Source organism: Eleutherodactylus coqui, chromosome 2 (genome assembly GCF_035609145.1).
Source record: "Eleutherodactylus coqui strain aEleCoq1 chromosome 2, aEleCoq1.hap1, whole genome shotgun sequence".
In the NCBI taxonomy this organism is placed as follows: Eukaryota; Metazoa; Chordata; class Amphibia; order Anura; family Eleutherodactylidae; genus Eleutherodactylus; species Eleutherodactylus coqui.
The window spans coordinates 293,791,322-293,812,913 of NC_089838.1; the positions used below are offsets into that span (position 1 = coordinate 293,791,322).

The window sequence follows — 21,592 nt, forward strand, 5'->3', positions numbered from 1 at the left end:
GATGACTAGATCTGGGATCAATGGAGAACTTTGCTGAGAATCCTCGGGTAGATTTTGGGGGGATTCCTTGCTCCCATGCCGAATGAAAAGATATGTATGATGTGGGACTACCAACTCTATATGCAGTGTCTAGGATGTTTTTCAAAAATATATGGGTTCAAAAACTTCTAGGTATATTAGAGAGCGCAACATAATGTTATGACTGTATACTTTTCATCTCAACTAAGCTTGGCCAAACATTGGTTCGTAAAATATGCATATCTGGCCAATGTATGTTGGGGAGAGACCTTTTTGCTCCGATTCTTTGTCTTATTTTATTCTTTCTTGCACTTTCGATCAGTGCTGGTTCGGGTGCTAAGATCCCCACTGATAACCGAAATGAAAAGGCAGGAGCGCTGTGCAACTTTAGATGGGTTCATTACTCTTCGGCTATTTTCGGCAGCTGAAGACGGGCTGATAGAAGTATATAGAAAATATCTATAGACTTTTACGAGTCTGTCTTTGGCTGCCGAGAACAGACGAAGAGTAACTCTCACAACCGAAGAAGTACAGTACTCGGGTGAGCGCTTTTGCCCCTTTATTTTAGAAATCAGTGGGGGTCTTGGACCCGGACCCCAATGATTGAAACTTTTGATGTGTCTCTTACATGTCAAAAAATTTTTTTGAAAGTGCAGTTACTCTTTAATGAATCTTGACAGAGCTTCCAACATAAACCACTTGTATCTGGAGTGCAGTTTAGAAATTTTTGAAATAGTATATGATGTTGAAATGTTCCCTTATTTTATATGACACGTGTAGTTTTAAATTTGTATTTAAAAAAAAACAAAAAAAACTAATTAGTCTTTTTTTTTTTTTTTCCTTTTCTTCTTCTCTTCGTTTCCATCATGACGTTATCTTCATCACCATCCAACGTAACCATCTTGTAGATCTCTCATTTTCTTGTCTTTGATTTCACTGTGACGCTCTAGGTCCCCACTTCATATTTGTTGTCCATCATTTTGTCTTTCTGGTCTTCCTATCCTAAACCTTCCTCCTCATGGAGGACGTTCCCTCCACATACCTCTCTGGACAGGACGATGTGGATAATTTATCCTACCCACTGCCGTCTATTGGGCAGAATGAAGCTTGTGCCCCAATGCCATGCCCAGGAGGGGTGGAGATTGTCCTTGTAGGAGGTGGAGAAGCCAATATTGGGGCCTACCCTGAAGAAGGTGGTGTTCTCACGTCCTACCCGCATATGGGATATAGAGAAGACAATAGAGAAGGTGAGCAATGTATGTGCTAACACATTGATTTGCTTTATTTTTTAGTATTACATTTAGACTATTTTATAGAGTCCTTTAAAATAGTGACTTTTAAACTGATCAGCTTTCCATACATTCTTATACATAGGCCTTTCTAGATGTCAAATATTAGGGCTCCAGATGATGGTTCCAATCCGAGCTTTTTTTTTTTTTTTGCAGCTGGCGACAAGACTTTACAGTCTTATTGCCATTTGCAGCTAGCCCTGCTGCACCTTTTTCATGGCTGTAACTTTAAGAAGCTAAACTGCATTTTCCCCCTGACTAAAGAGGCTTGTCTAGCCAATGTTTCAAACATGCCCTGCTATAAATGCCCCCCCCCCCCCCCCCACTATAGCTCATGAGAAACATCAGTTGGGCAGGTAGTGTGGTGCTGTATGTGGAGGAAATCCTGGCTCCTCCCCCATCTCCTGTTCTAGCCTATGGTTCATGCAGGAGATGGGGAGGAATTAGAATTTCCTCCATATACAGTACCCTGGCTCGGTGCTACTGTGGGAGGTCTGCTTATTAAAATTTAGCTGTGTGGCCAGAGAGGGAGGTGAGGCACTACTTTATTAATGAGGGCCATCTTTTATTAACAAATGGGGCCACAGACAGGGGCACCATTACTATGTGAGGTGATACTGAGAGGAAAGAGGAGCAGCTGATTTGCTGTAGATCTTCCACATCTGGACAACTGGAGCCCTAAAACGCTTCAGATTTATTTTAGAAAATTAAGTATCCAGGGAACATCCTTATTAAGTCCTTGTTTAACCCCTTAGTCACCAAGCTTTTTTTCTTTTTGTTCGTTTGTTTTCATTTTCGTTCCCCCACTGCTCCTCCTTTTTTTAAAAATCGTAACTCCTTTATTTATCGTAGCTGTACGAGGGCTTGTTTTTTGCAGGAGAAGCTGTATTTTTCAATGGTACTATTTAATGTACTGAAAAATTCAAAAAAAAATTCTAAGTGGAGAGAAAGGGAAAAAAATGAAATTCCGCCATCTTTCGGTGCGTCTCGTTTCTACGGCGCACAAACTGCAACAAAAATGACATAACTTATTCTATGGATCTGTATGATTACTACGATACCAAACTTTATTTGTTTTTTGTTTTTTTGCTGTACTACTTGTATTTTTTAAAATTATTTTCTGCCACCATCTTGTGTGTACAATAGCTTTTTAATTTTTCTGTTGATATAGTTGTGCGAGGGTTAATTTTTTGCGGGTCGTTCTGTTGCGTTGGTACCATTTTGGAATGCATATGACTTTTTATTCGCTTTTTTTATTGCCTTTTTATTTTCTGGAAAACCGGATGACCAAAAAAGCACATTTCTGACATTTTTTCTTTTTCTGAGGACGTTCATGCGTGATAAATAATGCGTTACTTTGATAGATCTGACTTTTACGGACGCAGCGATACCAAATAATGTATATTTGTTTTAGTATTTAGATTTCTTTTATTATAAATATAGCAAAAGGGTTTTTTTTTTTTTTTGTTAATTAGTAAAACTTTATTAATTTTTATTTTCAGAAGGCCCCCGGCTGACATGGCCCCCGCATGGCTCCCTGCGATGTTCGGGAGATTTAAATGCAGCTGTCTGAATTGATAGTGGCATTTAAAGGGTTAACAGCTCCGATGAGCAGCCTGGCTTAGCGGAGCTGTTGACGCCAGGTGTCGGCTGTAAAAAAAAAAACAAAAAAAAAAACACAGGCAGCACCCGCGTTGTATGGAAGGAGACCCCTTCATTCACATCCTGTGAATGTCCAATTGCAGGACGTAAAAACACGATAGGCTGGTCACTAAGGGGTTAATGTGATTTGTCTACATAATGCTTTCTTTTATACTTTTAGGCATCAGACTGACCCACTCCAGGGATTCGGATGGAATCAACTGTGGCATTATGGGGCGGTAAGGACTAGTGTTTGTGTGTGTGTGTAGATGAACCTTTTTAAGGTGTGCTTACACATTAGGTGAATGTCTAGCCAAAATTGCCAATTTCAATTAGACTGGTTGACTAGCTAATATGTACAAGGGCCAACCGACTCTCCCTGACTGCAGATGTTGGGGAAAGAAAGACTTATTTACCATAGGTGTCCCCCTTTTTTTTCTGTGCTCCAGCAATCTTTCATGGACACAGCTATGTTAAGGCCCATTGACACGCAACGGTTATCGCTCAAAATGTGGTCAAACGACTGCAGATGAGCGATCATCATTGCGTGTAATCATGGTCATCGTTTACTTTTCATCTGACTGATGATTTTAAGGTGAGCTTAAAATCCATGGTTTAGCCGGAGAGAGGATAACAGGGACCGCACGCTGTGTTCTCCATGGGAGTCGGAGATTACATTGTATTCTGCCGACAATACGTGCAAGAACAAAGGAGCGCTGTGCTCTGCAAACAGCTCCCAGAGGCCCTCTTACACACAAATGAAGCTAATAAATTGTTAATGGACATTAGTGTCCATTAACACTTTATGCAAAATGATTGCTAAAACTATAAACTTTCAATTGTTTGAAAGATTGTCTTTGCGTGCAAATGGGCCATAAGTAAGGGCAGGGCGTTGTGTGACATAGATGAGGTTAAAGGAAATAATAAGTAATCACAATTTTCATCTTGCTGCTAAGATTAAAAAAACATTCTAGTAGGGAAGGTTAGCATGAAGTCCTTGTCAAGCTACACCCAATTTTTATTCAGCTTATCTTGCTTGCCTAATATCTTACAGCCCTGATCAAGACCACCATTCATCTTCGAAATATACTCTTCCACCACCTGACCATCGGACCTTACACCGTCTTGGGTCCCATCATCCTGGCACTCTCACAACTCCCTGGGGGTATTCAGCTTCAGATGCTCATGAAGAAGATGAAAGGGAATCTGATGGAATGACTTCAGAAGATCAGTACTTGCAGAACAGAAGATATGAGTGGTCTTCAAGTTTGGATGAGGTTGAAGGACATTCACAGTTAATGATGATAAGATCAGACCCACCACCCATTAACATGCCAGCCTTCAGAAGAGCCCTGCAATTAGGACGAGCTCATGAGGCTTGGCAAGGAGGAAACTACTCGGAGGAAGACGCACATGTAGAAGTGGAAGAAGAAGAGGAGGAAGAGGAGGGTTCTGTTTACACTTGCATTGAGTGCAACATTTATTTCAAGAAAAAAGCCCATCTTTTGGAGCACATGTTCCAGCATTCTCAGGAAGGAGAAGGCGAGGGGTTGCAGGCAGGTGAAGGATCTTACACCTGTGGGGAATGCGGAAAGGCGTTTGGAGATGAAGAAAGTCTGGACTGTCATCGCCAACTTCATCAGGAGTCCAGACAGAAAATAATTGAAGAAATTAGTAAATTGGAGAATATAGCGGATGAAGGACGTGATGCTCGTTTGCAGTGTCCCAAATGCCTCTTCGGTACTAACTCTTCCAAAGTTTTCGTTCAGCATGCAAAGACCCACGTAAGGAAGGCCAGCGGAGAGGCTAGGGGAAATCCGACCTCTTTCAGAACAGCTTCTGAAATGCTGGAAGGAGGCGAAACCTCAGAAATGGCAAATGAAGCTATGTGGAAAAGTCCGGATGCAGAGGCTACAATTGAACAGGGATGGAGATCGGATACTCTCAAACCTGCGGTGCAGGGACCCAGTAAGGTAAAAAGAAAGATTCTGACTAGAGAAGATTCAGAAAATTCTATGCATGAAAGGGTATATACTGAGGGAGAAATTGTTAAGTCTACAAGGGCTTCCCAACTTCCAGAGGCTGCAGTAAAGCTAAAGAATAGGTTTCGGGTGACCCTTCGATCAGGTGGGGAACGTGAGGAAGAACAGACGCAACAGTTAAAAGACCAGGTTGCTGTTGTCGTCCTGGAGAGGATTGATGCAAAGAAGAAGAAACCAAAGGGATCTCAGTCTCAGGGTTCTGGAAAAAAGCTTACAGCAGGCAACAAAGGGCTGCTATCACGCTATGAACGCCATCTAACAAGAGATGACTGGGGAGAAGTGGAAGAGGATGTTTCATTAGATGCCCTCTTAATGGATCCCAAATATGCAAGTCAGCTTGAAGCCCTTGGGCTGAGGAGCGAAGAAAGAGAATGTCCATATTGTCCAGATCGCTTCCATAATGGGATAGGTCTCGCCAATCATGTCAGGGGCCACTTGAACCGAGTTGGAGTTAGCTATAACGTACGGCACTTCATATCGGCAGAAGAAGTCAAGGCTATCGAACAAAACTACTCCTTTCAGAAGAAACGCAAGAAAGGTAAGAGATGGTCATTTACCTGGAACGTACCCAACTAAAGTTTTTGTAATATGTTGATGCAGGTTAATATTGTGAAAGCCAATGATCAACGCAAAGACTGGCTCTATAAAATTATACATCTTGTAATTTATTTAAAATTTTGAGCTTTCTTTTCTTACATGGTGCTCTTCATCTGTTATTCTTCTGGGAAAGATGAGAACGAATTGGAAGGTAAAACTGGGTGTTGACATTCTACTTGTCAATGGGGGGTGTTCCTACACATCCTGACAGTACTGAATGGTCAATGTCAGTGTGTAAGGACTCCACCCCATTGACAGTGGGAATATAAACGCCCAGTTGTCTGTTTATTTAAATACAACTTCAGGAGGGATAACGGAGGAACAGCACTGTGCAGAGTTCTTAGAAAAGATGCTCCAGAATTACATAATTTGCTAAGAAAAGACTTCATAGAAGAACAAACATGTCCTATTTAAAAGGGTTGTATGAGATTGATTAAAAAAGTATGGTTGCTTCCGTCAATAGATTGTGTTACTCTGGTCTTTGGGCTGTATACGGTACTGCAGCTCAGTCCCATCCAAGTGGACCAGTATGGTGTTGCTTCTGGAAGGGAATGGCCATGTTTTTTTTTCTTCAATCTCACTTATCTTTAAAGCAATGGCCTAGACTTAGAAATGTCAACAAGATTCATATTCTTAAAGGAGAACTCCACTTTTAGAACAGCAGTCTACCATAGTTATAAAGTACATACGTTGTTGAATAACTTTGTGAATATTTTGGTAAGTGACATAGGAGGATCAGTAGGTAAGGTCTGCCGGTTTGCTAATTAAACAAAAGTGTGCAATAGGGTTGATGTTCCTGGTGGGTCTTGAACATGGAGAACAATTTAACTTTACTAAATAAATGGTCAAAACAATGGAAACTGCAGTTTAATGTTTCCAAATGTAAAATAATGCACTTGGGGGGGAAAAAATCCTCAAATTGAGTGAGCATCCTATTAGCTGTTCTGTGTTATCCAGGACTTAAGAAGAGAAGGATTTAGGTTCTGATTTCTGACCCCTTCAAAATAAGTCGACACTGCGGTCAGGCAGCAAAGAAAGCAAATGGAATGCTTGACTGCATAACTAGAGGTATAAACAGTAGAAAGAGGGAGATTGTGATCCCAATGTATAGAGCTGTAGAATACTATGTTCTGGACACTCGTCTGCCGAAAGACATTGATAAAATAGAACAAGTCTAAATATTGGCTACAAAAATGCTGGCTGGCCTCAAAACAAAACTTAGCAGGAAATTCTTGCAGAAATTTATTGTACAGCCTGGAGGAGAGGAGGGAGAGGGGAACATGATCAAAACTTTTATATATGTTACAGAAGCAAAGAAGGGACATGGTTGAAACTTTTATTTATGTTACAAGAGGTAGAAGTAAGAGGAGGGACATGATGGAGACTTTTAACTGTTACAGGGGGAGAGAAGGGAGAGGGGAGACATTATAGAAACCTTTATATATGTTACAGGAGGAGAGAAGGGAGAGGGGGGACATGATGGAAACCTTTATATATGTTACAGGAGGAGAGAAGGGAGAGGGGGGACAGGATGGAAACCTTTATATATGTTACGGGAGGAGAGAAGGGAGAGGGGGGACATGATGGAAACCTTTATATATGTTACAGGAGGAGAGAAGGGAGAGGGGGACATGGTGGAAACCTTTATATATGTTACAGGAGGAGAGGAGGGACATGATGGAAACCTTTATATATGTTACATGAGGAGAGAAGGGAGAAGAGGACATGATGGAAACCTTTATCTATGTTACATGAGGAGAGAAGGGAGAAGAGGACATGATGGAAACCTTTATCTATGTTACAGGAGGAGAGAAGGGAGAGGGGGACATGATGGAAACCTGTATACATGTTACAGGAGGAGAGAAGGGAGAGGAGGACATGATGGAAACCTTTATATATGTTACAGGAGGAGAGAAGGGAGAGGGTAGGACATGATGGAAACCTTTATATGTGTTACAGAAGGAGAGACATGATAGAAACCTTTATCTTATGTTACAGGAGGATAGAAGGGAGAGGAGGACTTGTTAAAACCTTTATATATACTTTGTCAAAAAAATCAAGCACTTAGAAGGAGTTGGGTTTTTTTTCTATACAAAACATGCAGTTACATCTCAGGCAGATATGCAAATGATTAGAGTTGTTGTGTGATTAGATGAACGGCCTTGCCTCTTAAGGACCTAAAAAGTGGTTGCACCATTAGACTGTAAAAAGGCTCTCGGAGGCTCCTTGGGTGTAGTGACCTTATTTTCCACTTGTGTAGAGCTTGTTGACCACTAGATGCCTTTACAAAGCAATCAAAGAGATTTTGGCCAGGTAACAGTCTGAGATGGGCTGCATTATTGGAATGCGAGAAGCCAGAGGGTCGTATTGACTAATTCCCGCCACCTGGGGTGTTCTGACAAGACTGTGAAGAGGTATTGGGACCAGGGGATGTGTGAGGGCACGCATACAAGGCAACCAGGATCGGGACGCCATCAACAGAACACCAAGAGATCATCTGATCACTCGAGCATAAGCAGCTCCCACTGTTTAGTTGTCCATCATACAGAGATAGAAGGCACCATCGTTACAGGCCTCTGTGTCTGTCACAATCACTTCCAGGTGCTATGCTGAAGGACATTCGGCCTCACAGTGCCCACTATGTATACTGCCTTTGACACCTACCCACCATCGCCTTCGTTTGCAATGGTGTAATGAATGGCGAAACTGGACGAAGTGGAACCAGGTGGTCTTCAATGATAAATCCAGCTTTAGTTCGGGCACTGATGATGGCCGTGTTCGTGTCTGGAGACTTCGGGAGAAGCGCCCCAATCCCGCCTTTGCTGTGGCGCGGCACACTGCCCCCTGCTGCTGTCATGATTTGGGGGGCCATCGCATATGACAGTCGGTCACCCCTAGTAGTCGTACGAGGGACAATGACAGCTCAGCGATATGTTTACGACTTCCTGCAGCAACATGTTGTTCCTCTCATGGTGGTTTCCAAGTGGCTTTCAGCAGAATAATGCTCGGCCGCACACACACGGGTGTCACAGGAAGCCCCCACAGCATTGTCACACTTCCGTGGCTGCCTGGTCACTAGATTTATTACCAATCGAACATGTATGAGACCATCTGGGATGCCAACTATAACCACCTACAAGTTTGCACAGCCTAGAGACTCAGTTACAGCAAATGTGGAGTGATATGCCGCAGGGTACCATACGGAACCTGTAGGCCTCCATGCCTGCCCGTATCATATTTTGCATCCAAGCTATAGGTGGCCCAACAGGCGCCTAGAGCCTGCATGCCTGCCGTATCATATCTTGTATCCAAGTTAGAGGTGACCAACAGGGTACTAGAGCCTCCATGGCCACCTGTATCACATCTTACATCCAAGCTAGAGGTGGTACAACAGGGTACTAGAGCCTCCCTACAAGGGGTCAGTTTTCTGCTATAAATTATCCTTTTGTTCTGATATTGTAATCCCTTATATCAACATTACAATCACACAGAACGTTTCATTCGATTCCGACAACTCCTTCTAGTTGAGGTTTTTTTTTTTTTTTCCTTTTTTTGACAATGAGTGTATGTTACAGGAGAGAAGAGAGAGAGGGGACATGATGGAGACCTTTTATATATGTTACAGGAGGAGAGAAGGGAGGACATGATGGAAACCTTTATATATGTTACAGGAGGAGAGAAGGGAGAGGGAGGACATGATTGAGACCTTTTATTTATGATACAGGAGGAGAGAAGGAAGAGGACATGATGGAAACTTTTATATATGTTACAGGAGGACAGAAGGGAGAGGGGAGGACAGGATGGAGACCATTATATATGTTACAGGAGGAAAGAAGAGAGAGGGGAACATGATGGAAACCTTTATATATATATATTACAGGAGGAGAGAAGGGAGAGGATGGACATGATAGAGACCTTTTATATATGTTACAGGAGGAGAGGAGGGACATGATGGAAACCTTTATATATGTTACAGGAGGAGAGAAGTGAGAGGAGGGACATGATGGAAACCTTTATATATGTTACAGGAGGAGAGGAGGACATGATGGAAACCTTTATATATGTTACAGGAGGAGAGAAGTGAGAGGAGGGACATGATGGAAACCTTTATATATGTTACAGGAGGAGAGAAGTGAGAGGAGGGACATGATGGAAACCTTTATATATGTTACAGGAGGAGAGGAGGACATGATGGAAACCTTTATATATGTTACAGGAGGAGAGAAGTGAGAGGAGGGACATGATGGAAACCTTTTATATATGTTATAGGAGGAGAGAAGGGAGAGGGAGACATGATGGAGACCTTTATATATGTTATAGGAGGAGAGAAGGGAGAGGGAGACATGATGGAGACCTTTATATATGTTACAGGAGGGGAGAAGGAAGAGGGGGGCATGGTGGAAACCTTTATATATGTTACAGAAGGGAGAGGAGAGACATGATGGAAACCTTTATATATGTTACAGGAGGAGAGAAGGGAGAGGACATGATGGAAACTTTTATATATGTTACAGGAGGACAGAAGGGAGAGGGGAGGACAGAATGGAGACCTTTATATATGTTACAGGAGGAGAGAAGAGAGAGGGGAACATGATGGAAACCTTTATATATATATTACAGGAGGAGAGAAGGGAGAGGATGGACATGATAGAGACCTTTATATATGTTACAGGAGGAGAGAAGGGAGAGGATGGACATGATAGAGACCTTTATATATGTTACAGGAGGAGAGAAGGGAGAGGGAGACATGATGGAGACCTTTATATATGTTATAGGAGGAGAGAAGGGGGAGGGAGACATGGAGACCTTTATATATGTTACAGGAGGAGAGGATGGACATGATAGAGACCTTTATATATGTTACAGGAGGAGAGAAGGGAGAGGGAGACATGATGGAGACCTTTTATATATGTTATAGGAGGAGAGAAGGGGGAGGGAGACATGGAGACCTTTATATATGTTACAGGAGGAGAGGATGGACATGATAGAGACCTTTATATATGTTACAGGAGGAGAGAAGGGAGAGGGGGAGGACATGATGGAAACCTTTATATATGTTACAGGAGGAGAGAAGGGAGAGGACATGATGGAAACTTTTATATATGTTACAGGAGGACAGAAGGGAGAGGGGAGGACAGGATGGAGAACTTTATATATGTTACAGGAGGAGAGAAGGGAGAGGGAGACATGATGGAGACCTTTATATATGTTATAGGAGGAGAGAAGGGAGAGGGAGACATGATGGAGACCTTTATATATGTTACAGGAGGGGAGAAGGAAGAGGCGGGGCATGATGGAAACCTTTATATATGTTACAGAAGGGAGAGGAGAGACATGATGGAAACCTTTATATATGTTACAGGAGGAGAGAAGGGAGAGGGAAGGACATGATGGAAATCTTTTATATAGGTTATAGGATGGAGAAGTATGTTAAAAGTATAAATAAAGGAAAAAACTTGACACTAGAACAAGGGGGCATCCTATGGAAAGAGTTTCACGTGTTACCTGCGTACGGATTATCGCCACGGATAGCGCAATAAAGAATCGCCCGTGGACAGGAGGCCGTAGCAGGCAAATAATATGTAAGCGCAGACTAGATAAACCATAAGTCTTTTTCTGCCATCAATCTTCTATGTACCTGCTTTGCTTGTATTATAGTTTCTGCTCCGTTCATCTCTAAGGGCCCTTTCACACAGGAAGATTAATCATTCAGGTTCCTGCATCCAGCGGAAATCTGAACGATTATCGCTCAGTGTAAATACATGCACCGACTAAACGATGAACGAGAATTAGTTTGGTTCTCTATCATTGTCCAGTTTCTGCATGTAGAAGACTGAATGACGTATCGCCCCATGTAAACAGGCAGTTGTTGTCTTATGAGCGACTGCCTGCTTACTGTGAATCGAAGTGGGCCAGAATATTTTGAATGGATGAAAATTGTGGAGTTGCCCTTTAAGAACCGTTCTTTTTATATTTATTATGAATAGCTTTATAGAGTCAATTTGAGCATTTTATCTGATGGTTATGCAGTACGTTTAAGTGTATAGATTGGCTTTTTTAATATTGGAATTTTGTATGTGTAAAAATATACATTGCATCTTTATTGCAGATTGCTGATGATCATTTTGTCATGTTTTGCACTGATTACCAAATTAAGTAGTAATGGGCATGTAGACTGGGTTCTGTAGGTAATAATAGAAGTTGTGTAGTCAGTAGAACTTTGTGTTTGCAGTAGTTGTTAGGGGTAGTGATCTTATATAGTGGAGGAACTAGTCCGTTTGCACGTAGAGCTGACCAAAAAAGAGGCCGCTGTTCTTTATTAGTGAAACTATACTTTATTTCTAGGTGGAAATGCTGAGTATAGATGGCAGAATAAAAGGCCTCAGGAGGTGGGGGGTGCAGGCCTAGGAGGGATAGTTCTAGTCTGATTAGTTCAGAACAGCTAAACGTGCACCTAGGCACCAGAGTAGGTATGGGAAAGCCATTAAGAACACCTTAATGGCAAAGCAGTGGACATATAAAGACCAGAAGTGAACAGTGCAGTCAGGCGACTGGTTGTCTGGCAACAGTAGTACTACTAGAACACCCGGCCTGAGTGAGATACAGTTTTTACCCCATTCTGGTTTATAGGATCCCTCTTGCTATGATAGGTGTAGTGAATCTGAGCAGAAGACAATGGGAGGAGGACTGTTCTAGGTGGAGTGATTCTTGTCGAAAGATGTGTAGCAGAATGTTCTAGGTGGAGTGATTTTTAGCAGAGGATGATAGCAGGAGGGCTGTGCAAGGTGAAGTGATTCTTCGCAGAGGATGATGGCAGGAGGGCTGTGCAAGGTGAAGTGATTCTTAGCGAAGAACAATACGAGGGCTGTGCAAGGTGAAGTGATTCTTAGCGAAGGACGATGGGAGGAGGGCTGTGCTAGGTGGAGTGATTCTTAGAGAAGGACGATGGGAGGAGGGCTGTGCTAGGTGGAGTGATTCTTGGCGACGGACGATGGGAGGAGGGCTGTGCTAGGTGGAGTGATTCTTAGAGAAGGACGATGGGAGGAGGGCTGTGCTTGGTGGAGTGATTCTTGGCAAAGGACTATAGGAGGAGGGCTGTGCCAGGTGCAGTGATTCTTGGCGAAGGACGATGGGAGGAGGGCTGTGCTAGGTGAAGTGATTCTTGGCGAAGGATGATGGGAGGAGGGCTGTGCTTGGTGGAGTGATTCTTAGCAAAGGAAGATAAGGGAGGACTGTGCAAGGTGGAGTGATTCTTAGTGAAGGAAGGTGGGAGGAGGGCTGTGCTAGGTGGAGTGATTCTTAGCAAATGATAGCAGAAGGGGTGGGCAGGGGGGAGTGATTCTTGGCAAAAGATAGCAGAAGGGGTGTGCAAGGTGGAGTGATTCTTAGAAAAGGATGATGGCAGGAGGGCTGTGCTAGGTGGAGTGATTCTTAGCGAAGGAAGATGGGAGGAGGGCTTTGCAAGGTGGAGTGATTCTTAGCGAAGGAAGATGGGAGGAGGGCTTTGCATGGTGGAGTGATTCTTGGTGGAGGACTATGGGAGGAGGGCTGTGCTAGGTGGAGTGATTCTTGGTGAAGGACGATGGGAGGAGGGCTGTTCAAGGTGGAGTGATTCTTAGCAAATGATGGCAGAAGGGGTGTGCAAGGTGGAGTGATTCTTAGCGAAGAACAATGGGAGGAGGGGTGTGCAAGGTGGAGTGATTCTTAGCGAAGAACAATGGGAGGAGGGCTGTGCATGGTGGAGTGATTCTTAGCGAAGAACGATGTGAGGAGGGCTTTGCTAGGTGGAGTGATTCTTAGCGAAGGAAGATGGGAGGAGCGCTGTGCAAGGTGGAGTGATTCTTGGCGAAGGACGATGTGAGGAGGGCTGTGCAAGGTGGAGTGATTCTTAGCAAATGATAACAGAAGAGTTGTGCAAGGTGGAGTGATTCTTAGCGAAGAACAATGCGAGGAGGGCTGTGCATGGTGGAGTGATACTTAGTGAAAGACGATGGGAGGAGGGCTTTGCTAGGTGGAGTGATTCTTGGCAAATGATGATGGCAGAAGGGGTGTGCGAGGTGGAGTGATTCTTGGCGAAGGACGATGGGAGGAGGGCTGTGCGAGGTGGAGTGATTCTTGGCGAAGGACGATGGGAGGAGGGCTGTGCTAGGTGGAGTGATTCTTTGCAAAGGACAATGGGAGGAGGGCTGTGCTAGGTTGAGTGATTCTTGGTGCAGGACGATGGGAGGAGGGCTGTGCTAGGGGGAGGGATTCTACGCGAAGGACGATTGGAGGAGGGATGTGCTAGGGGGAAGGATTCTTAGCAAAGGACGATGGGAGGAAAGCTGTGCTAGGGGGAGGGATTCTTAGAGAAGGACAATGGGAGGAGGACTGTGCTAGGTGAAGTGATACTTAGCAAATGATAGAAGAAGGGTTGTGCAAGATGGAGTGATTCTTGGTGAAGGACGATGGGAGGAGGGCTGTGCTACGTGAAGGGATTCTTAGCAAAGGACCATGAGAGGAGGACTGTGCTAGGTGGAGTGATTCTTGGTCGAAGGACCATGAGAGGAGGACTGTGCTAGGTGGAGTGATTCTTAGCGAAGGACGATGGGAGGACGGCTGTGCTAGGTGGAGTGATTCTTGGCAAAGGACTATGGGAGGAGGGCTGTGCTAGGTGGAGTGATTCTTGGCAAAGGACGATGGAAGGAGGGCTGTGTTAGGTGGAGTGATTCTTGGCAAAGGACGATGGGAGGAGGGCTGTGCTAGGTGGAGTGATTCTTGGCAAAGGATGATGGGAGGAGGGCTGTGCAAGGTGGAGTGATTCTTGGCAAAGGATGATGGGAGGAGGGCTGTGCAAGGTAGAGTGATTCTTAGCGAAGGACGATTGGAGGAGGACTGTGCTTGGTGGAGTGATTCTTAGCGGAGGACGATGGGAGGGGAGGGCTGTGCTAGGTGGAGTGCTTCTTGGCGAAGGACGATGGGAGGAGGGCTGTGCAAGGTGGAGTGATTCTTAGCAAAGGACAATGGGAGGAGGGCTGTGCTAGGTGGAGTGATTCTTAGAAAAGGACGATGGGAGGAGGGCTGTACTAGGTGGAGTGATTCTTGGCTAATGATGGCAGAAGTGGTATGCAAGGTGGAGTGATTCTTGGCGAAGCATGATGGGAGGAGGGCTGTGCTACGTGAAGTGATTCTTGGCGAAGGACCATGAGAGGACGACTGTGCTAGGTGGAGTGATTCTTGGCGAAGGACGATGGGAGGAGGGCTGTGCTAGGTGGAGTGATTCTTGGCGAAGGACGATGGGAGGAGGGCTGTGCATGGTGGAGTGATTCTTGGCGAAGGACGATGGGAGGAGGGCTGTGCATGGTGGAGTGATTCTTGGCGAAGGACGATGGGAGGAGGTCTGTGCATGGTGGAGTGATTCTTGGCGAAGGACGATGGGAGGAGGTCTGTGCATGGTGGAGTGATTCTTGGCGAAGGACGATGGGAGGAGGGCTGTGCATGGTGGAGTGATTCTTGGCGAAGGACGATGGGAGGAGGGCTGTGCTAGGTGGAGTGATTCTTGGCAAAGAACGATGGGAAGAGGGCTATGCTAGGTGGAGTGATTCTTGGCAAATGATGATGGCAGAAGGTGTGTGCAAGGTGGGGTGATTCTTGGCGAAGGATGATGGGAGGAGGGCTGTGCATGGTGGAGTGATTCTTAGCGAAGGAAGATGGGAGGAGAGCTGTGCTAGGTGGAGTGATTCTTAGCAGAGAATGATGGCAGGAGGGCTGTGCAAGGTGGAGTGATTCTTGGTGAAGGACGATGGGAGGAGGGCTGTGCTAGGTGGAGTGATTCTTAGAGAAGGACGATGGGAGGAGGGCTGTGCTAGGTGGAGTGATCCTTAGTGAAGGACGATGGGAGGAGGACTGTGCTTGGTGGAGTGAGTTTGAGCATTGGACAATGGAAGAAAGGCCACACGAGGTGGACAGAGTCTGAGCAAATGACGATGCGAGATGTACGATGTTCAGTGGACTAAATCTAAGCAGAGGATCATGGGAGGAGGGCTATGCTAGGTGGAATGAGTCTGAGCGAAGGAAGATAGGAGGGGGCTATGCTTATGCAGGGAGTCTGAGCTTAGGTCTAGGTGGAGTGAAGCTGAACTGGGGAAGATGGAGGGGCTAAAGGAACAGTACAGGGTGAGGGTGAGCCCAGCATTGTAAAAGAGTCTGGTTGCCTCGTTGTTAGCACAGTTCTAATAAGGTGAGGAGGGTTTAGTTGCAGAGGAGGCCGGGTGAGCAACATTGAGACGCCAGGTGATCTAATCTCCCCCTCTGCAGTGGCGAACTTCGACCCCAGTACCTTCAGCCTGATGCGGTGCGAATTCTGTGGTGCTGGTTTCGACACTCGTGCTGGCCTCTCCAGTCACGCCCGTGCCCACCTGCGAGACTTTGGTATCACCAACTGGGAGCTCACAGTTTCTCCCATCCATGTCCTTGCTCGACTGCTAGCCCGCTCACCCGGTCGTCCACTGCCACCCTTTCCTCCTTGGCACCAGGATACTGATACAGACGGTAAGAAGCCTTTGTGCCTGTTTTTATGACATCACTGATGACATCATATTGCATCATCACCAGCCTGCAATCAGACCCAAGTGTGTATCCTGGCTTTTTTTTTTTTTTCTTTTACCTTTCTCTGCTAACAACCCTATCTGTGGCTGTACATTTCTTTCTTCTACCCTTAATCTCCACTTATAGTGATGATGTCACAAGTCGTTATATCGCTGGTGGCATCATCACATGGCCGTCCTCCTGCACCATCCCTGGTGCACAGAAATATAAATTGCTGTATAGATTAAAATTTGGAGCCATTATGGAAATCACATGCATTTCATTAAGTCATAAATGTGAATAAAAAAGGGATAGGATGTCCAGATATGCGAGTCTCCCCCTGTAGAAGCTCAAAAAACATTATTTGCAATAGTTAATAGGGTAAAGAGTGATTGCTTGAAGTGTGAAATCTCTGATACATCATTGTGACACCTTCTTGTCGTGCGACAAGATTGATACTAGACACTAGACATTGGAGCAGTCACAATAGGCTGACCTTTCCTATTTCTGCAGCTCATTTGTAAACTTTACTGTGTAGACTGAGTAAGAATTGGCAGAGGTGTTAATATTAGCTCCACTGTACTTCTGAAGGCATTCCTAAGGCACTACAGTACAGAAGGATGAGACTTTCTATGCATCTCCCATGTGCTGATGTTGTAATCTTGTGCTTCTTGGAGATTTATGTAGATAGGATAATTGAACAATGCCTCTTCAGCGCCACCTGTTGGTAGGCAGCATTCCTGCACGTCAATGTCTGACTTTTTTAACAAACCTTGTAACAGTGACTGGGAATTTAAGCCAAACCAGAGTTTTTTCCAGAAGGAAACAATCACCATGTATAGACAGAGTGTTTCAGGGTTGTTTTCCTTCATCAGTGTACAGTAAATTGCTGGTTGAGAGGACTAGGACGTGAGTCAGCAAGGGTAAAGTTTTTTTTCCTTTCTTCTTAAAGAGAGTACCTAGTAGATGTAAGGAATAGAGATGGGAAGGCCTGCAAAAGAAAAATGGAAAAATTGGGGGGAAAAATGCTTTTTTTTTTTCCTAAGCCATTTTTTTTTCTGGAAAAAATGGAAATAAAGTGTGTAGAATATGTTCTCTTTCAATGGTAAATAATATGGTATTCGAACTATATAACATAAAAAATGGCTTTGCAAAAAAAGCTGGCTTTTTCCCAATTTTTCTGTTTTTTTTTTTCTCCCCCCCCCCCCCCCCCCCCCCCAGGCCTTCCCATTACTAGTAAGGAGACTGTAAGGATTGGCTGTATACATGTAGATCAGCAAACCAGCTGACTTCAGTTGTGACTTGGGCCTTCCAACTCCCCGATGTCATAAGGATGAGACAGTTGGATTTCACCTACGTAATACTTTTTGGGGGGAGAGATAAGCCAGTTCCAGAGGTGTGGCAGCAGATCCTACGCACTCTCAGCCGAATGAGTGTGTGAAAAGTTGCATAATGCGTACTGCAATTCCCCTAAATGTGTATATTGGACAGTGCATGGATGGATGTCTATGTACTGTCCAATGAGAGTTGTGCCCTTGTGCCTTGGCTGTAACTGCGAATTGCGCCTATGTGCACCGAGCTTTAGAAGTTAGAAGTGTTTTCTGCTTCTCCTGATCAAAATCATTTCAAACATCTCCATTGGTGTTTGAGGTCCAGGCTTTGAGGTGGCTGGTCCATTGTTCTAAGGCTACCAGCAGCTTCTTTGTTTCCTTTCAGTACATCTTGAACTTCACAGCAGTTGCTCAGTCGTTTTATTGTAGCACTTTCCAGATGGTTTTACATACATGGTGGATATATCAAAGTTTGTGGTTCTCTACATTTAGGAGGCCCTCGGTCAAAAAAAAAAACGGTCACCAAATTCATCTATAAACGTGCTCTGATCCTTCACCATGATGTTCCACCATCCAAGACTCATGGTTGTAGATATGAAGAGCCTCTCATTATTTCGATGGTTTCCTTGCTGTCTACTGTTATTTCCAGAGATCTAATTTTAAAAAAGTAGTCCTCAACATTAAGCTCATTTTGTTTTCTCCCAACTCCCTGGTAAACGTACAAGCTCGGCTGAGCATGCATGCTTTGCTTCCACGAGGAGAGGGGAACAAGCGGCTGATCTTTCCATGGTGGACTCCAAAGGTTTAGTGCTAGAACCTGTTCTAGGACAAGTCAGGCTTGCCTCATTGACGAGCATGTCGCACATGGCATCCAAGGGCTTGTAGTATTGGGAAGTTGGTACTGCATGGCCTTGGAATATGGTATAAGGTTTCTTTAGTTATACTATTGTCTGCGCAGGATATTTGTTGGCAGACTAAGGTCTCATGCACTTTGCCTGGAGCCCCCATTCTATGTACCTCCTCAACTGTACCTCCTCCGTATGTATGGGCATGCTCAGTTGGGGGCTGTTTGTATGTAGGTATTTTATAATACAAACATTGCTTTTAGGGAAGGATAGTTCCATCTAAATGGTGCTATTGACATCATCATATAGTCTGGTCAAAAAGTATTTGGGCAGGGACACCGTTTTCATTATTTAGCCAATACACATTGGTGTACAGAGGCTAAAACAAAGACATTAATATGTGAATGAAGTGTAAATTTTCAGCTTTAATTCAATGGGTTTAACAAAAACCGTTTAGGAATTTCCACCTTCTTTTGCATAGTCCTCTGTCAGTTACTGCCCGAGGTCTGGGACACATGGACATCACCAAATGTTGAGTTCCCTCCCTTGAGAGATAATGGGCAAAGGCCTTTAGAATTACCACCTTCTGTTGAGGCTTGTTTGGGAAACTTTTTGTCTTCAGTTTTGTTTTTGCCAAGTGAAAAGCCTATTAATTAGGTTAAAGCCAATGACTCAGACATGAAGAATGTTCCATTGTTTTGCCATGGGTGGCTCTTGGGTTGCTTTCATGGTGTTTTGGGTATTCATCTATACTGTAAAGCACTGCTCTGTTGGTTTCACTCTATTAAATTTTGCCCCATACACTAAAGTATTCACCCTGCTCCATCTATCCACATTCACACCATCAATAAACGGCAATGACTTAGGTCCATTGGCCTCATACATGACGATACTAAGGCCTCCATCACGTGTAACAAATGATATAGGGCTGCTTTCCCACTTGAGCTGGGGATTCCACTTTCCTGCTCCGGAAAGAGGAATCCTCGCAGCCGAACAGTTCAATCTCTGAATGGAACCGAATAGGGCGGGGCGGACCCCATTGACTATAATAGGGTCCACCCAACTGGCCGGCTTTTGGACAGAAGAGGAAGCACTGCTTTTTCTAGTAAAGTCTTATCTGGCCTTTCTGTTCTCCAGTGTTATCAGGTGTTTGTGCCTTCAGATAAAACCTCCAGATTTCCATTCGAGTCCTCTCTTGGCTGTAGACATTGATAGTAATATGCCGGCCTCCTTGACTTGGCTAGATTTTGTAAAGCAGTTGCTCTTTAGGGTCCTTTTTATACGGCACGATTCTTGTCTGCAAACAAGCTAGTGACCTCCTCACCAGCTCATTCGTGAAGCCTGTTTAGACTGGCAGATTTATCATTGGCTCGGTCAACGAGCATCGTTCGCTTCTCGTTCGGTGTTCACATTTCCTACATGGAACACTGAACGAGCGCTCTTTAAATGGAACCAACGATTTTTAGTCCTGCAGAAACTGAACGACACACAAACTATTCTCGTTCATCGTTGGCTCGCGTTGAGACTCAACGATAATCGTTCCGTCTACAAGCACCCTTACCAGGGAAAGAATTCCGCTCTAGTCGTCGTCTGTGCTCTTTCAGCTCTCGGTGTTGCTGAGCTCACTTGCTTTCTTGACGAATGTATCTAATTGTTGATTTGGCCACCACTAAAGTTTCTGCTCTTTCTGTTTCTGGCCGCTTTCTCACTTGCGTATTGGGCGTTCCTCTGAGAAGCTGCCAAGTGCAAATTCAATACTTGGAATCAACTCCATATCTTGTATCTCCTTGAAAGACAAATTGACTGCACAAAAAACATCTGAGCAGTTTCTCCCTTCATCTCCTCCTCTTACTATTTATCTCCTATGACCATTAAAACTGAGACATATATGAAGAAATCTTTTGTATTCCAGGAGATCATCCATGTCCTCCTCTTTCTTCTTCCTCTTCCATGGGTCTGGCTGCAATAGGACAAAAAGATTGAAGGGGTTGTCTCGCAATACGTTTTACCTGTCTTACAGACCCCTAGCCACTGCTCGGCATAAAGTGAATGGTACCCAGTGGGCTCCGCATGCGCACCAGATGGTCAACTCCAGCTGTCCAATTGATGCCACTGGAGCAGTGGTGCGCGGCTAGGGTGTCTCTGACAGGTACAACCTCTTGAGACAACCCTCTTAAGCCCTACTTCTTGGGTAAGGGTGGCTTTACACAGGGCAACTGTTGGGCAACAGCCATCCCAATGACTTATAGCTCTAGCGCTTTGACAGGCGGAGTATGTCAGAGATCTCTCCCAGCTGCCCGTCTCCATTCGCTGTGAACAGGCAGTTGTTCAACAATAAACGACTGCCTGTTTACACGGAATGAGAAGTTGCTCAATAGACACTTTGTTTGGCTGAAATGAAGCGACTTCTTGCGCAGTACTTTGTCACATCCCACTCCTTTTGAGTGATTTCTCCCCTCTGGCTAATATAGACCCCATTGTAAGCCCCCTTAGTCGTTACACAAGCTGGAAACAGAAGAGATCAGCAGATTAACCCCTCTAGAGGAGTTTTTCTCTGCAGAATTTCTACAAGACTGTTACAGAAAGAGCTGCAGACTGACAAACAGCGGGGGTAACTTAATCTCTTGTTTACTGGTATCACTCGTTTTGTCATGAAATACTGAGGGATCGGGTCACATCCCGCCATGGAACTGCTTAACGCTCAATTGTCCAAATACTACGTAAAAAAAATGGCTGTGCAGCTTCCTCTACGTGCAGCGCCTTGTGCCTCGTAGGTGACACACAACAGAGACCGGAGAGTTGTCACAGATTGCTGAAGAGTCGCCATGTGGCTTTTGCCGTGTAGTTTGGACCAGTGAGGCACATTGAGACTAAATGACTCGCCCGTCCAATCCACACGGGCAAAAGCCACTTTATAAAACATCAGTCCTTCACAGTAAATCCATGTGTGGTCTTTGCTGCGGAGCACATACCGTTGTGGACATGCATCCTAATTGCTAAACTGGCAGTGGAATATTTTTATTAATGCTCTTGAATTAAAGCTGAAAGTGTACACTTATCACAGCATAGACTCTTTAAAGAGGTTTTCCAGGTATAAATACTATCGATGACCCATCCAATAGTTGATTGGCCAGACGTCCGCCACTTGAGACCCCAGCTGATCGGGCGCTGCTGGCACCTCAGTCTTCACAGGAGTCGGAGAGGAAGCTGCTGCTCCAACCCCTGTGTAGTGGCCGGCGCTTGTAATTGCAAGAGTAAATGCC

General features: G+C 44.6%; 1 protein-coding gene across 8 annotated transcripts in view; it reads left to right on the top strand.

Moving 5' to 3' along the window:
• The window catches only part of WIZ (WIZ zinc finger), a 71,922-nt gene that overhangs the window by 9,361 nt on the left and 40,969 nt on the right, over positions 1-21,592 (top strand). For 4 of the 8 annotated variants that reach the window (XM_066593255.1, XM_066593260.1, XM_066593259.1 and 1 more), the window contains exons 2-5: positions 927-1,274; positions 3,130-3,187; positions 4,003-5,528; positions 15,884-16,117. In XM_066593255.1, coding sequence (XP_066449352.1) covers positions 1,037-1,274; positions 3,130-3,187; positions 4,003-5,528; positions 15,884-16,117 — 2,056 coding nt within the window. In that variant the 5' untranslated portion in view covers positions 927-1,036. The remainder of the gene's footprint in view (positions 1-926; positions 1,275-3,129; positions 3,188-4,002; positions 5,529-15,883; positions 16,118-21,592) is intronic. The other 4 variants (XM_066593258.1, XM_066593261.1, XM_066593256.1 and 1 more) reach the window with 3 other exon arrangements.